General features: G+C 47.6%; 4 protein-coding genes across 4 annotated transcripts; 2 read left to right on the forward strand and 2 right to left on the reverse strand.

Moving 5' to 3' along the window:
• Window positions 1–527: 527 nt before the first annotated feature.
• FPOAC1_006886 (uncharacterized protein) lies at window positions 528–1790 on the reverse strand (the record flags this gene model as incomplete). The annotated part of the gene is made up of 3 exons (XM_044851359.1): window positions 528–747; window positions 797–876; window positions 927–1790. 3 exons carry the CDS (start codon window positions 1788–1790, stop codon window positions 528–530), a joined length of 1164 nt encoding a protein of 387 aa, XP_044710071.1.
• A 3050-nt stretch (window positions 1791–4840) lies between these two features.
• FPOAC1_006887 (uncharacterized protein) lies at window positions 4841–6756 on the forward strand (the record flags this gene model as incomplete). Its single annotated transcript, XM_044851360.1, has 4 exons — window positions 4841–4955; window positions 5016–5164; window positions 5217–6199; window positions 6618–6756. 4 exons carry the CDS (start codon window positions 4841–4843, stop codon window positions 6754–6756), a joined length of 1386 nt encoding a protein of 461 aa, XP_044710072.1.
• A 787-nt stretch (window positions 6757–7543) lies between these two features.
• FPOAC1_006888 (uncharacterized protein) lies at window positions 7544–8834 on the reverse strand (the record flags this gene model as incomplete). Its single annotated transcript, XM_044851361.1, has 4 exons — window positions 7544–7603; window positions 7655–8347; window positions 8398–8556; window positions 8607–8834. The coding sequence occupies 4 exons, from the start codon at window positions 8832–8834 to the stop codon at window positions 7544–7546; spliced, it is 1140 nt and encodes a 379-aa protein (XP_044710073.1).
• A 1243-nt stretch (window positions 8835–10077) lies between these two features.
• Window positions 10078–11779, forward strand: FPOAC1_006889 (uncharacterized protein; the record flags this gene model as incomplete). The annotated part of the gene is made up of 6 exons (XM_044851362.1): window positions 10078–10138; window positions 10196–10413; window positions 10467–10660; window positions 10713–11105; window positions 11164–11254; window positions 11333–11779. 6 exons carry the CDS (start codon window positions 10078–10080, stop codon window positions 11777–11779), a joined length of 1404 nt encoding a protein of 467 aa, XP_044710074.1.
• Between the last annotated feature and the right edge of the window lie 1658 nt (window positions 11780–13437).

The raw sequence follows: 13437 nt of genomic DNA on the forward strand, positions 1-13437 counted from the left end.
TGATGCTATCTGATCAGGAAAACTCATATATCCCCTTTTTAATGTCATGCCTGCTATCATGAATTGTCTAACAGTAGTAAAAAAATAAAGCTCCGACTTTAACAATGTGAAGAAACCAAAGCTATGGGTTTCCAGTAGATACCGTGACATTAAAATGTTTTGAATGGGCATTGCTGCCAAGTGTGAAATAAACGATCGCTATGTCGCAATGCACCAGTTTTATGCAAGATAGAGAGGGAAAGAGACACACAAAAGTGCTTGCTTCCGAAAAAGGGTATCTGATGTTGATGGATTGCGGTGGTGTAATCAAAGGTAGCATTACGAAGTTGAGACAGGAGAAAATATATGACTTTGGTCATTACTCTGGTTGAATTGAGAACGAATCGTATAGAAAAAAGAATAAAGCGAAACGTCGTAAAGCGTTAAGGCGTGAGCGCGCAATTATAGTGAGAGATTAAGTACGTCGTGAATCGTATAAGCGTCGTTGTGCATTGCTGCTATTTTGTCCCGGAAAAAGAAAGCCAATGTCATGCTGGTGATCCAGGATATGGCGAACCGAGACTGGATAAACTGGCGATACTGGAGCGGTTGACACGTTTTCGTTTGAGGGCTTGGTAATCTTTCTTGAATGAGGATATGCATCTTTGGAGTTCTTTGTCGGGGTGTGCGGGCATTTGAATCTCGACAGCCTTGAGACAAATGCGAAGATACTGTAGTTCATCATCATTCTCGCGCAATTCTTGCTCGCTGTTGAATGTTAGAATGGTTGATGGTAGGGAACAAAAGGTAGACTTACAGATGAGATATGCGGTTCTGGAGAAAGATAATGCGCTGAGCAGCACGCTCGGCGCGCTCAATAAGAAGGCCTTGGATATGCTGCAGAATTGTAAGTAATTGGATGGGTAAAGGTGAGAGTTTCGACATACATCGGACTCTTCTTGACGAGCCTTGAGGTTTTCAACGAGCTGAGACATCTCCTCGTTGAGTTGTGTGACCTCCTGGATAACCTTCTTCGCCTGCGCTACCGTCATTCCCAGGTTTGGTGGAGGATCGGGCTCTGGTGTCGGTTCTGGTGCGGGATCCCTTCTAATAGATGCACCCAGATCTGAAAAGCGTGTCTTAAAGGCCGATCCTGGGGTACTGAAGATGGATTCACCAGGGCTGTACATGTCCAGACTCACGGGTCGTCGGATGTTTGGTCGGGGCGACGGTGTTGATGGCACGGAAAATGAGACAGTCTTCTTAAGCATCTTTGTCCCTTCCAGCTGATCCAGTTGCGCAGTGAGAATGTCGACGCCACTATCGTCGAGAAGGTCATCTTCGCCCGTGGTAAGCTCGTGAGCTAGCTGGCTCAACCTTTGCGCCAAAACATCGCGACTGTTGCGCGGTCGGTTATTCCGGCGCACAGAAGGAGAAGAGTTTCGGGATGAGTCGTTTATGGAGGATATTCTCGAATGGTTGGACTGTTCTCTCTTTTGAGGGCTCACGCGGCCGGTGGAGAATCCGAGACTGGAAGCCACACTCGGGCTAGACAATAACGAGGGGGTTCTTAGACCTGGAATGTCTTGGTCGTCGTGGTATCGGTCTCGAAATTCATTGCGGTAATTGCTGTCGATGGATCCATAAGAGAAGTATCCGGGTGTTGTGGATTTGGATGAAGGACTTGATAGAGGGTGCTTGCGATCCGGTGTTGTGAAGATGTACTGCTGATCCGAGACTGAAGACGCGGCGTCGGCCTCTACTGCAGCAAGTGCGGCAGCAGGATCTTCGTCAATGGAAGCGAGATCCATGATATATTGTTGTTATTGTATTGAAGTGTTGTATTGTTTTTGTTGATTGATGTCTTTTTTTGCCTCGATTGGTGGTAGTATTTGAGACTTTGGGGTAAGCGACAATGGGTAAGGTAGTACAGAAACAGACGCGCGCAAAGCAACACAGTTAATACCGACAGAGAGGCACACAAACACACACAAAAGACAAAGCTCCAATGTTTCCCGCGAGCGAGACCTTTTTACGCGCTCTTAACTTAAAGAGAAGCGAAGCGAGGCTCGACTTCCAGAACCCGCCTAAAATAAATGAGCACCACCTCAGAACCTCGACCGACGTGTTCAAGAGTGGAGCCCAAGTAAGGGATCCCAGCTTCACCGACTCCCTGGCCACGTCCACCAACCAGCAGAGCAGAGATGGAAAAATTAAAGGGCCCCGCGTGGGCCGCAGCCAGGAGCCAGCCTGACCTGACCTGGCGCTGTTCAGGGCCTGTCAAAGTTGGAAGGAAAAAGGGGGGCGGAAGGAAGGAGAACCGAAATATGACTCTGTCGCGATAATCTCGATAAATTTATCGGTTTTAAAAGCCACCAAAAATGTTGTTGTTGCTCTTTCAGCCTTTGACGTCGGCTGTTTCTTGATTGATCAAGGTAACATAAGCATATCTTATCAAGTTATCTATCTGCCACCTCTTTTTAGACCTTCCGTCCCGTTGAGAGGGCGGGGAAACTCAATGAATGGACGACAATCAACGGGAAGTATGGGATCAGACCCATATTTAATCCGAGCCAATTAAATAACATCAAAAGCAAGGTACGTCATGTCTTCGATACGCTCCCCGATGCCGTACATTGCCCTTCCATTAGACGCCCAATTTTTATGTACGATTGAGTTGTCCACTCTCATAGTGATGAGTTGGTTCCAAAATGAGGCGCTTTTTGTCTTTGTTGCTGGGCAGCTACGTTGCTTTGCCTTTGTCACTACAGCAGGCAAACTTGATTATCCAGTCACGTGAATGAGTGAATTGATCGAGTCATCAATCCATTTCGGTATTCCGAGACTCGGATGACAACGCATACTGGAGCTTCCTTAGGCAGACTCGAGTGAGGGTCTTTTGAGTCTTAGCATTTCCTTGAAACAGGCAAAGCTATGAGCTGGAGCAGAGCCATGAGGACTCTGCTTCATCAGAGCTGTGCGTTGTTTAGATTGCTGGCACATGACGGTACCTGAATATGTCTCACCACGTCGTACATACTTCAAGTGCTTGCATGAACTCACGATAACGAAAGTAGCTTACGCTCACCCATATACCAACTACCACAACCATAACCATAACATGACTTGATATTATCGTCAACTTACTATACAGCTAGTCCGTGTCCTCGATGGCGTGCCTGTGCTGAGGTGTGGGGTATCTAGGTCTAGGTAGTCAACTTGTACAAAAGGGTGATCTCTCCATACCGAGTTGGGTTCAAAAGTCTGGGGAACCTTTCTGTTTACTGCAGACGACTTGGCCAAGATCAGAAGAGACTGCGGTCAATCGAGATTCTATCCGTGTGCCGAGTTTTCTGTTGGGTAGGTTGGGCAGAAGCTCTACAATGCAACAAAGACTCTCGTGATCACAATTTACACCAATGTTGGATCAGGTTGACGTAGGTATACTGTCTGTCACCGTCAGGTCATGCCATAAGCATCTCTTTTGTAGGTCGAATAAGCAAGTGAAACCCAACTCTAGGCCGAGGTCTATGGTCACTTTCCAGTGAGAAACATTTCCATGTCTCTGCGTGTGTAGCATATCCGCAAATAATGTAAGATGATGGGAATAATGGTGTGTTGTTATGCAAAGTCACTTCCGTGCCTCATTATATCAGAAGAATTGGCCGCTAGGAGTATAAGAGACGAAATTAGTAGGACAGATTATGCTACCCAGGTCAGACCTCTTAGGCTGTATATTTTTGTACCCTGAGACTTATAAGGCTAACTTTTCTGCTACTCGGTAGCCGTGGTCTGACATGAGACATCCCATGTCGACCGAATCTTGTCCCGAGCTGAGAAATCCGTGCCCCGACATTGGAGCTCGGAGACCGGCGGTGATGAGGGGAACCATGACAAGCTTTAACTACAAACAAATTGCTGTAACTGATACAAAGTCATGATCAAGATAGTGATTACTCTTTATTCTTGTAGATTCTCAAATTTCAACGTAATTTGAATACTCAATCCTTATAAACTCCCACAACCCCGTGATCCAATCCCACAGAAAGTTGTCTTGTTCCATGTCTCCGGGTTGATGATGTTATGGAGGTCTCCATCATGTGCTTGTAACTAACCCCCCTCTACTCTCTAATAGAAATACTCCCATAGTTACTACTTGATCCCACATGTGCAAAAGCCAAGCACAGATGACAGTAATTGGACCGTCTTTCCTCTCCACTAGCATGACGTTTTTGTCTGTATTGGACTCTGTTCAGTTCCTCGGAAGAACCGTCTACAATCACTGAACTCTTCCCGAGCAGTTCCGTGTCTTTAACCTTTAATTCTGACACCCGTCTTCGTCCATTGCCTACTGCTTCCCACTCCGAATTATTCCATTTCCATATGCGCGTCTAGTTAATCTCACGCGACACTATTTAAAAAATATATTAATTGTTCGTTGTTGAAGGCACGAGACCGTCCTGTACGTACCTCGGCTTCTCCCGCTATTCGCACGCCTGTTTGTCTCCATCTTCATCCCCATACATACGCGGGGCCGCCATCATTGTTACTTGTTACTCTCTTCCCCAAACCAACCTCACCCCATCCTTCCTTTCTTGTCCCTTTTTCGTCTCTCCACGTCAATTCTCCTCTGACGATCCAGTCGCTCGACTCTTCTCGTCTTGATTGACCATTCAATGACGACGCCGTGAGCTTCTCCACCATCCAAAACTCTCTCGGACGTTCTCCCGCAGCGGGATCCCGGTCTCTCCCTCCGTCCGCCCGAGCTGCCTCGTCCGAGTCCGATTCCTACTTCTCTACATCACCGTTACACTCGACAACTTTATCTTTTGTTCTCTGATTCGACCCACGTCTTCCCATCATGTCGTGGAGAGCTTCAGAGCGTCTGATGGACACCATCCGTCACTATGCTCGGTTTCCCGCCACCGGCGTCAGCTTGCGCCAGATGGTGCAGTTTGGCGAGAAACCCTCAGTTGGTATGTTGCTGCTTGTTCCTGAGTCCATTGAGGACAATTGCTGACTTCGGCTGCTTCAAGGCACTCTATTCCGAGCTTCTCAATTCTTAGCCGAGGAACTTCCTATCCGTTTAGCTCATCGCGTGCAAGAACTCGACGAGCTTCCAGATGGCCTTAATGAGATGCCATCTGTAATCAAAGTTAAAGATTGGTACGCCCAATCGTTCGAGGTATGCCTTTTACAAACCCATTGCCCAAGAATACCATGCTAACTCAATCTAGGAAATCACACAGCTACCTCGGCCAGAACTACCCTCGGATGTCAAAACTCGTCTCATGAAACCAAGCAAAGCTATCGGTCGCAATGCTTTCCGTCTTCCCGCCGCAACCCCCAATCCATCCATTGACGAGGGCGAGTCCGACGGTTGGGGCGGTCTCCAAAACAACAATGGCAAGAACAAGGGCCTCACGCGCCGATACTTTGCTGTTGTTGACGACACAAGCGACTGGCCAGCCGATCTTCACCTGTACAACCAACGTTTCGCCCAGACTCTGCACCAAATCAAGCGCCGACACGATGGCGTCGTCACCACCATGGCTCAAGGCATACTCGAATACAAGCGCCGTCGCCAGCGCATGCAAATTGACAGCACCATCCAATCGTTCCTCGACCGCTTCTACATGTCCCGTATCGGTATCCGTATGCTCATCGGCCAGCACATTGCCTTGACTGACCAGAGCCATCATCGCGACCCCACCTATGTCGGTATCATCTGCACAAAGACCAACGTCCAGGATCTAGCCCAGGAAGCCATTGAGAATGCCCGTTTTGTCTGCGAGGATCACTACGGTCTTTTCGAAGCCCCCAAGGTCCAGCTCGTCTGTAACCCCAACCTCAACTTTATGTACGTCCCCGGCCATCTGTCGCACATGCTCTTCGAGACCCTCAAGAACTCGCTGCGCGCCGTCGTCGAGACCCACGGCATGGAGAAGCAGGCTTTCCCTGTTACAAAGGTTATCGTCGCCGAGGGCAAAGAGGACATCACCATCAAGATTTCTGACGAGGGCGGCGGTATTCCTCGAAGCGCCATTCCTCTTGTTTGGACTTATATGTACACCACTGTCGACCGCACACCGAGCCTAGATCCCGATTTTGACAAGAGCGACTTCAAGGCCCCAATGGCCGGTTTTGGCTATGGATTGCCCATCTCACGTTTATACGCCCGCTACTTTGGTGGTGACTTGAAACTCATCAGCATGGAAGGGTAAGTTTATACTTGACAGTTTACAGAATCTCCTGCGCCCCCACCATCATGAGTAAAGCAATGATTAACTTCTATCTACAGATACGGTACGGATGTCTACCTCCACCTTAACCGTTTATCCTCGTCCTCCGAACCTCTCCAATAGCAATCACTTAGCGCCGGCGCACAGAACCTTCAGGTTCCTCCTTGGGTTCTTCGCAAACGACTACAGAGCCGAAACCGAGAGATATCGGAACGGAAACAGGTGGGCGACGCCGAGGCGTTGGTCAACGCGCCTCCACGAAGCAACTATAGCAGTCCACAGGAAGTCTAATGGGTTTTTTTTCTTACACAAAGGGAATCATCATCGCCCGCGGAAGAGCCGTGCGCCGGAGCAAAACAGAAACGAAAATATATCGTGATGCTACTATATCATCAGCAACTATTGCGAGAAACAACAGCAGGAGGAGGAAGAAGATGGCGATCAAGAACTACGACATGCCCACGAGGCTAACGACGACGATATGCCCGGAGGAATATCACGCAAACAGAAACGCACAGGAGATTTGGTTATTTGAAAGAGGAGGAAAGAGGCAGCTCGAATCAGAGGACGAAGATCCCTACGCGCAGGAGCGCAACAGTACATGGTTTGCAAAACCAGAAGGGTCAACAACCAACGTGGGAAATTTATACGACCTAACGAAGCATGTCGTCGCACGCATGTTTGGAAAGTGAGAGAGTTGTTAGGCTGCGGTATGGGTTTTATTTTTATTTTTATATTCTAGGTAAAATTCCTTCCCTGGATCGAAAAGAGGGGGAGGTAGACGAAGCATCGTTCTTTTTGTAACGATGAAAGGGTACATTTTGTACATGATGCATACGGAAAGGGAGATCAAGCTCGAAGAGATGAACAAAGGGCTGTCTTGATGGCAGAACTATCTTATGCATGTATATGGAACAAAAATACTTCTACGGGAGTCTTGGTCATGGGTAGGAAATATCATTGCATTTTGTTTTTTTCTGGGTTACTTTCTTCTACTTCCACTGGCGGTTTAGTGGCAGACTCATAATGAGCAACAGATTCACTGCGTGACGGCATCATTCGTTTCACGAGATAAATGGTAAAGTAGAGGAGAATCAATTACTAAACTTCTCTGAAATCAACCATTTCCCTCTGTTTAGTGAGTGGAGTGGGATATCACTGAAAATCAAGGGGGAAACAAATGGGGGGAATGAAAGACCGATTAAACGGTCTCTGGGTCAAAAACAGCTGTCCCTTCACAGTCGGGCACATCGGGCACGTTTTGATCGGACCTGTTGCCATCCGTCCAGGTTCTTGCAACGCTCTCCGTCATCAGGCTCTTCCTAGTTTGGGCGCACCAACGTTCGCTCTTGCAATCTGAGCTCGGCCTGGGAGAATCGGAGCTATAATACGGGTTAGTCGACAAACTCAACACAAGCTTCAATACCACTTACTTCGCTGGCCTTGGGCCACTTGCTGTTACCACGAGTCTGTGGCATCTGGGCAACGGGAAGGTCAGGGACGTTGTCCCAGTCGCCAATGAGGTTGGGATCCTGGTCAGTCTTGCTAGAAGACGAAGTGACGGAGGCGGTGCTGGAGGCCTCGGTAGGGTTCTTGGAGGCTCTGTGGTGAGCACCCTGGGAATCCCATGCATTGTAGTTAATCTTGCGGGAGGCGATGATCTCTTCTTGATCCTTTCGCAGGGTGGTGGCAGTAGAAATACTGCCAGTGGTGCTCCCTCCCACTTCGCTGCATTCCGCTCGCTTCTTCTTGCCCTGAAGATGGGGAGGGAGAGTCATTCCCACAGTCGTGGTGCTTGTCGTGCTCTTTGCAACAGAGCCATTACCCATTGTCAGACTCTTGTTCAAAAGAGTGTGCAGCTCAGGTAGGGGATCAGCATTCTTGTTAGATGTGACCGATGAAGTGTCGGCGACGCGGCCTCGAAGGTGAGGAGGCAGACGGCTTGATGTGGTTGACTTGGTCTCGTTCACGACGCTAGCTGTCTCCGAGTATGACGCTGTGGTTACTTGAGCTGAGGTCTCCGAGTTGCCGATGCCTGGGCTGTTATTGCCAACGACGTGGAGGAAGGCCCTATTGGTGGTCTCACCAGGCGGCAGACCAAGACTCTCGGGACCGGAGATAGGGGCCTATATTATATCAGCAATTTATACTCTCCTATTGAGGCCATACTACTTACACCGGGGAGAGCTTCAGGCTCGAAGAAGTCGGCGGTGTCTGTTGGTGCAGAGTAGTCGCGGAGTGCTGGTTCCTCGATAGATACATGTCCGGTAGCCAGCTGGATAGGAACGACACCATGCTCTTGATATACGTCCCAAGCCACACATTGTTCGCAACGCTAGAGGATGTCAGTGAGTGATGCCTACTTAGGCTGGGTTAGTGACATACCGGGTTGTCGGACTTGCGCTCGGTGATAGAGTAGTTCTCGATGGGTCTGACCCTGACACAGACGGTGCAGGTGATCTCAGAGCGAACTGGCTGACTGTGCTCCATGCAGATCATGCCAGAGTTCTTACGGTCACCGAGTTTTCCACGCTTCTGTTGATTCTTGGAGAAGGCATCAAGACCCTTCCATTCGCCGCCAACGGAGCAACGATATTCGTTGGCTTTAGGCATGGTGCTTTGCGTCGTGTGTGTATTGAATGTTTCTTTGTATATGTGTATGGATGATGAAAACAGAGTGATGAAAGCAGGGAGATGATGAAAGCAGAGAGGTGAAGGGATTTGTGGTTGAGAATTGAGGAGTTGTTATAGGCAGGCACCCGTGTCAGTGATTCACTGTCGCTCCCACCAAACAGTAGGTAGTTGGCTCGTGCCTTCCGCCTCTTTTCTTATAGGCAGAAACTGTTTGTTGTTTTCTATTTACTTTGCTGGTCACAATAGCCTTTTCTCAGCCGGCACAGTATTACTCCTGGCGGCTACTTGCCAGGTGCAAGGCACCTATAAATATTATCATAGGCAGAACATCACTCTGGGTACTAGGTACAGTCAGGGATCACTACTTACACATAAGTCTTAAACAGTACAGTGGCTTCTAAGCCTAGGCTTAGATAGGGCATCTCTCTTAAACCTTGCTGCCAATTATGAAGAGGTATCAACTTAATAAAACAGGATAACTACATTAACCTCCCTCTCCTGCTCATGAGCTGCATACTTACCTCTTGTTTATACAACTTGAATATGCACTGTGCTTCCCCCTATTTCATGCAATATTCGCCATGGTTTAGGATTCGGCTAAACACACTAAGGACGAGGAGTAGACAGATTGGTTGCACATGGGTTCTGGCAATCTTCTTTATTACTTTAATGCCTAAATACCTGCCTCGTAGTATTTTATATTGACACTCAGCTAGACAAGTGATAGCCTTACCCAGCAAGGGAGGGAGATTTATTACTATTGAAATATATATATAAGTGTATATATTAAACTGAAGCTAGTCTGTATTTATTAGTTGATTTACAATTTATTTTTAAAGAATCTTATCCTATCTCTTATAACAAGGCTGCATCATTCAAGCTAATAGACTTTAAGGAATAATCACATTAATTACAAAGAACCTCGAAGGGTAAAGACAGATCTATATAAGGAATCTATATCAAGAAGAATATTAAGAATATTAAGTGTTTATTTAAAATACAGACAATTATTAGGCTACAGCGTAAACAGCACATAAGTATAATACAGATCTTTATGTTTTAAACGTGCCTCAATAGGACCCCGCCTCACGTGCAATGACTAACACCGCCGGTGTCGGCCCCACAAAGTTTTCCCATTGACTGACTGCTCTTAAAAGCTTGAAATCGCAACGACGTAACAAACGCAACAATCGTGACGAGCGCCGAGAACAAATACTTCAACATGGCTGAAAAGAAGACGGACGCACCGGCAACCAACATGCTCTGGGGTGGCAGGTTCACAGGTTCAATTGTCCCGGACACAAGCTTCACATCCAGTATACTAACATTGTGATGTTCAGGTGGGATTGATCCGCTTATGCACAAGTATAATGCCTCTATTGGATACGACAAGGCTCTCTATAAAGAGGATATTCTTGGGTCAATTGCTTTTGCCAGGGCCAACTCAAAAGTTGGTATTATTACCGAAGATGAATTCAAGACAATCGAGCAGGGTCTGCTCAAAGTAATGGAAGAATGGAAGCAGGGAACCTTTGCTATTATGCCGAATGACGAAGACGTGAGACGCTGGTCTACACCACTTGATCTCCTGGGGCTAATACAGTAAATCAGATTCACACTGCAAACGAGCGTCGATTAGGAGAGGTCATCGGAAAGGACACCGCTGGCAAGCTCCACACAGGCCGCAGCCGCAACGAGCAGGTCGTCTGTGATATGCGCATGTGGCTGCGTGACCGCATCCGTGAAATCGACAGCGAACTTGTTACTTTCCTTCGAATCCTTACTAAACGCGCCGAGGATGAAATGTAAGCTTAGCACTGCTTCCAAACAAAGCCCCTTACTGAGTAACATTCCCAGCGAATACCTTATGCCCGGCTACACTCACCTACAGAGAGCTCAACCAGTTCGCTGGAGTCAGTGGATCATGTCACATGCTGCTTCTTTCAAGCAGGATCTCGAGCGATTGCGCCAGGTCTTCGAAAGAGTCAACCTTAGCCCACTTGGCTGTGGCGCATTAGCTGGCAATGTGTTTGGCATCGACCGAGACGCAATAGCCGCGGAGCTTGGCTTCAGTGGAATCACCCTGAACTCGATGAACACATCAGGCGATCGTGACTTTATCATTGAGTTCCTGAGCTGGAACTCCATGTTTACCAGCCATGTTAGCAGGTGGGCTGAAGATCTCATCCTATACTCTACTTCCGAGTTTGGGTTTTGTCGTCTCGCAGATCTTTACAGTACCGGCAGCAGGTTCGTTATATCCATCGTGACTCCTAGACAATCCCATAACACTCTAACCCACGTTCAGTTTAATGCCGAATAAGAAGAACGCCGACAGTTTGGAACTCTTGCGTGGCAAGTCAGGCCGTGCTTTCGGTCAACTGGCTGGATTGATGATGGTGAGTTCGAATACAGATATATCAGCTCCTGAGTGATCAGGGGCGGGTCAAAAGCAGCCACTAACAGATACCCGATAGAGCGTGAAAGGCTTGCCAACTTGCTACAACAAGGACCTTCAGGAGGGATGGGAACCCATGCTGGATTCAGTCCAAACTATTTCGGACAGTCTTGGAATCGCTAGTGGTGTTATCGCTACTATGACCGTGCGACCTGAGCGGATGTTGGCTGGCTTGGACAAGACGATGCTTGCCACTGATGTCGCGGAGTGGCTGGTGCGAAACGGATGTCCTTTCAGGGAAGCTCATCACATTTCTGGCCGCGTTGTTGCATTGTCGGAAAATACGGAAACATCAATGGACCTGCTAACCCTGGAGCAACTGCAAGCTATTGATTCTCGATTTACAGCGGATATTATGAAGGCATTTGAGTATGAGTCGAGTGTTGAGGCGAAATCGGCCAGGGGCGGTACTAGTCGATCAGCTGTGCTGCAGCAAATTCAGGAACTCCGTGCTATCTTGGAGTAAAGAAGCTTGATAGATCAAAAGAAAGAACAAAACAAAACACCTGCTGTAAGGGACTCGAACGAAACATCTGTGAATAAACTAGTTGTAAGGGGAGATATTCGAGGTGAAAATGCCTTCATCCATGGCTAAAAGGCATCTTTGATTCAAATCCTTCGTGAAACCATCCAATACATGCTTCTCCTCAAATCCTTATTTAGAGACCCCCGCAAATTTATCGTCTGGGATGTCCTCCAAACTTCATCGTCTGATAAATCCTCCTAATTCTCCTCGTCGTTGTCCAAGAACTCATCGATGTCACTTTGGCCGATCTCGTTATCGGCGGCTTTGCTTGGGCAGCAGGGGTTGCCTTTTCAAGAAGGCCAAGCAACTTCCCGTTAAATACCATCAGCAGGTATGCCTTGACTAATCGAATGGACATTGTCACATCAATCCCGGCGTCGTAGGCATTCGAGTTTAGCCTCCGATCCTCAGGGAACAAGGTCCCATAGAGCTTCGAAAGTTGCAAGGACAACACTCTTACATGATACCATCTCAGTGGCTGACCGAAGAATTTCCATTCAGTAATCAGCAGATCTCCGGCGCTCACAGTCTTGATAATGTAACTCAAGCATCGATATCGATTCGAGTCCTTGCCCAAGTAATGCAGACTTCCACGGGTCCATGTTCCCAGGGGGAGAAGGCAAGTTAGAAAAGTAAAAAGCAAATAACAGCAGTGATGGAGAATGAGAATGTTGCTCTGAACGAAACAATTCAATCTGTAGGTACAGACCATGACGATGGGTTTCTACTTCTACTATCAAGTTAAGTCGCTAGTCGTCAACTACCCCTTAAAGGTATGATCAATAACATATGCCTGCTGCACTGTAAAGATGCAAACATTACAACCAGGCGGAGAGTTGCGCTTTAATTGAGTAATACTTGTTCTTGATGCATACCGGAGCTATACCATACAGTGACTGTCTAGTTAATTTACATAATTTGACTGTTGTTCAACAGTGTCTGTCTGTATCATCCCGTCAATATCGACCCCTTACCTTCTTAGCACTTTTACAAATGCGTCTTCCCGATGACAATGCCTGTCGCTGGGCTCTCGTACGCCGCTGTCATATTATACGTGCATTAGCCCGAAGGCCTCTGCGTTCGAGTATCTGAGTCGCATCTTAGTATACCTGTGCTGATCTCATTGTACGTGGATGAGGCTCAAAATGGCCCACGCGCGATGTTCACCCACCACATGGCAATCTTCAACACCGTCCTCTACCCTAAATACTGACAACGTCTGTATTGACCTTGTCCTGGAAAAAAAAACGACATGCATAATGTCGTTTCTCTATCCAAACACCCTCCTTGCGCGGCACAGGCTGCTAGCGAGATACCTGGTCTCTTCCGACATTTTCACCGCCATCTACCCTACAGAAATCATGAATTGAATCAAAGTCTTCACCGCTTGAGCGGAACCTCACATCACATAGCGCTTAGCTAAACTTTGATGCCGAACCCCAGATGATCGATCACCTGCTGGCATGATAAACAAGTCGACGGTTCGAAACTGTTACCTTGACCACCATGAGGCTTTGGCGTCGCATGTCTACTGCATTATCTCGATGACTGCATGTGCTTAGGTCAAGCAGTGTACCGCGCTTCGTATGTGTACGATA

This window comes from Fusarium poae, chromosome 2 (genome assembly GCF_019609905.1).
Source record: "Fusarium poae strain DAOMC 252244 chromosome 2, whole genome shotgun sequence".
Lineage (NCBI taxonomy): Eukaryota > Fungi > Ascomycota > Sordariomycetes > Hypocreales > Nectriaceae > Fusarium > Fusarium poae.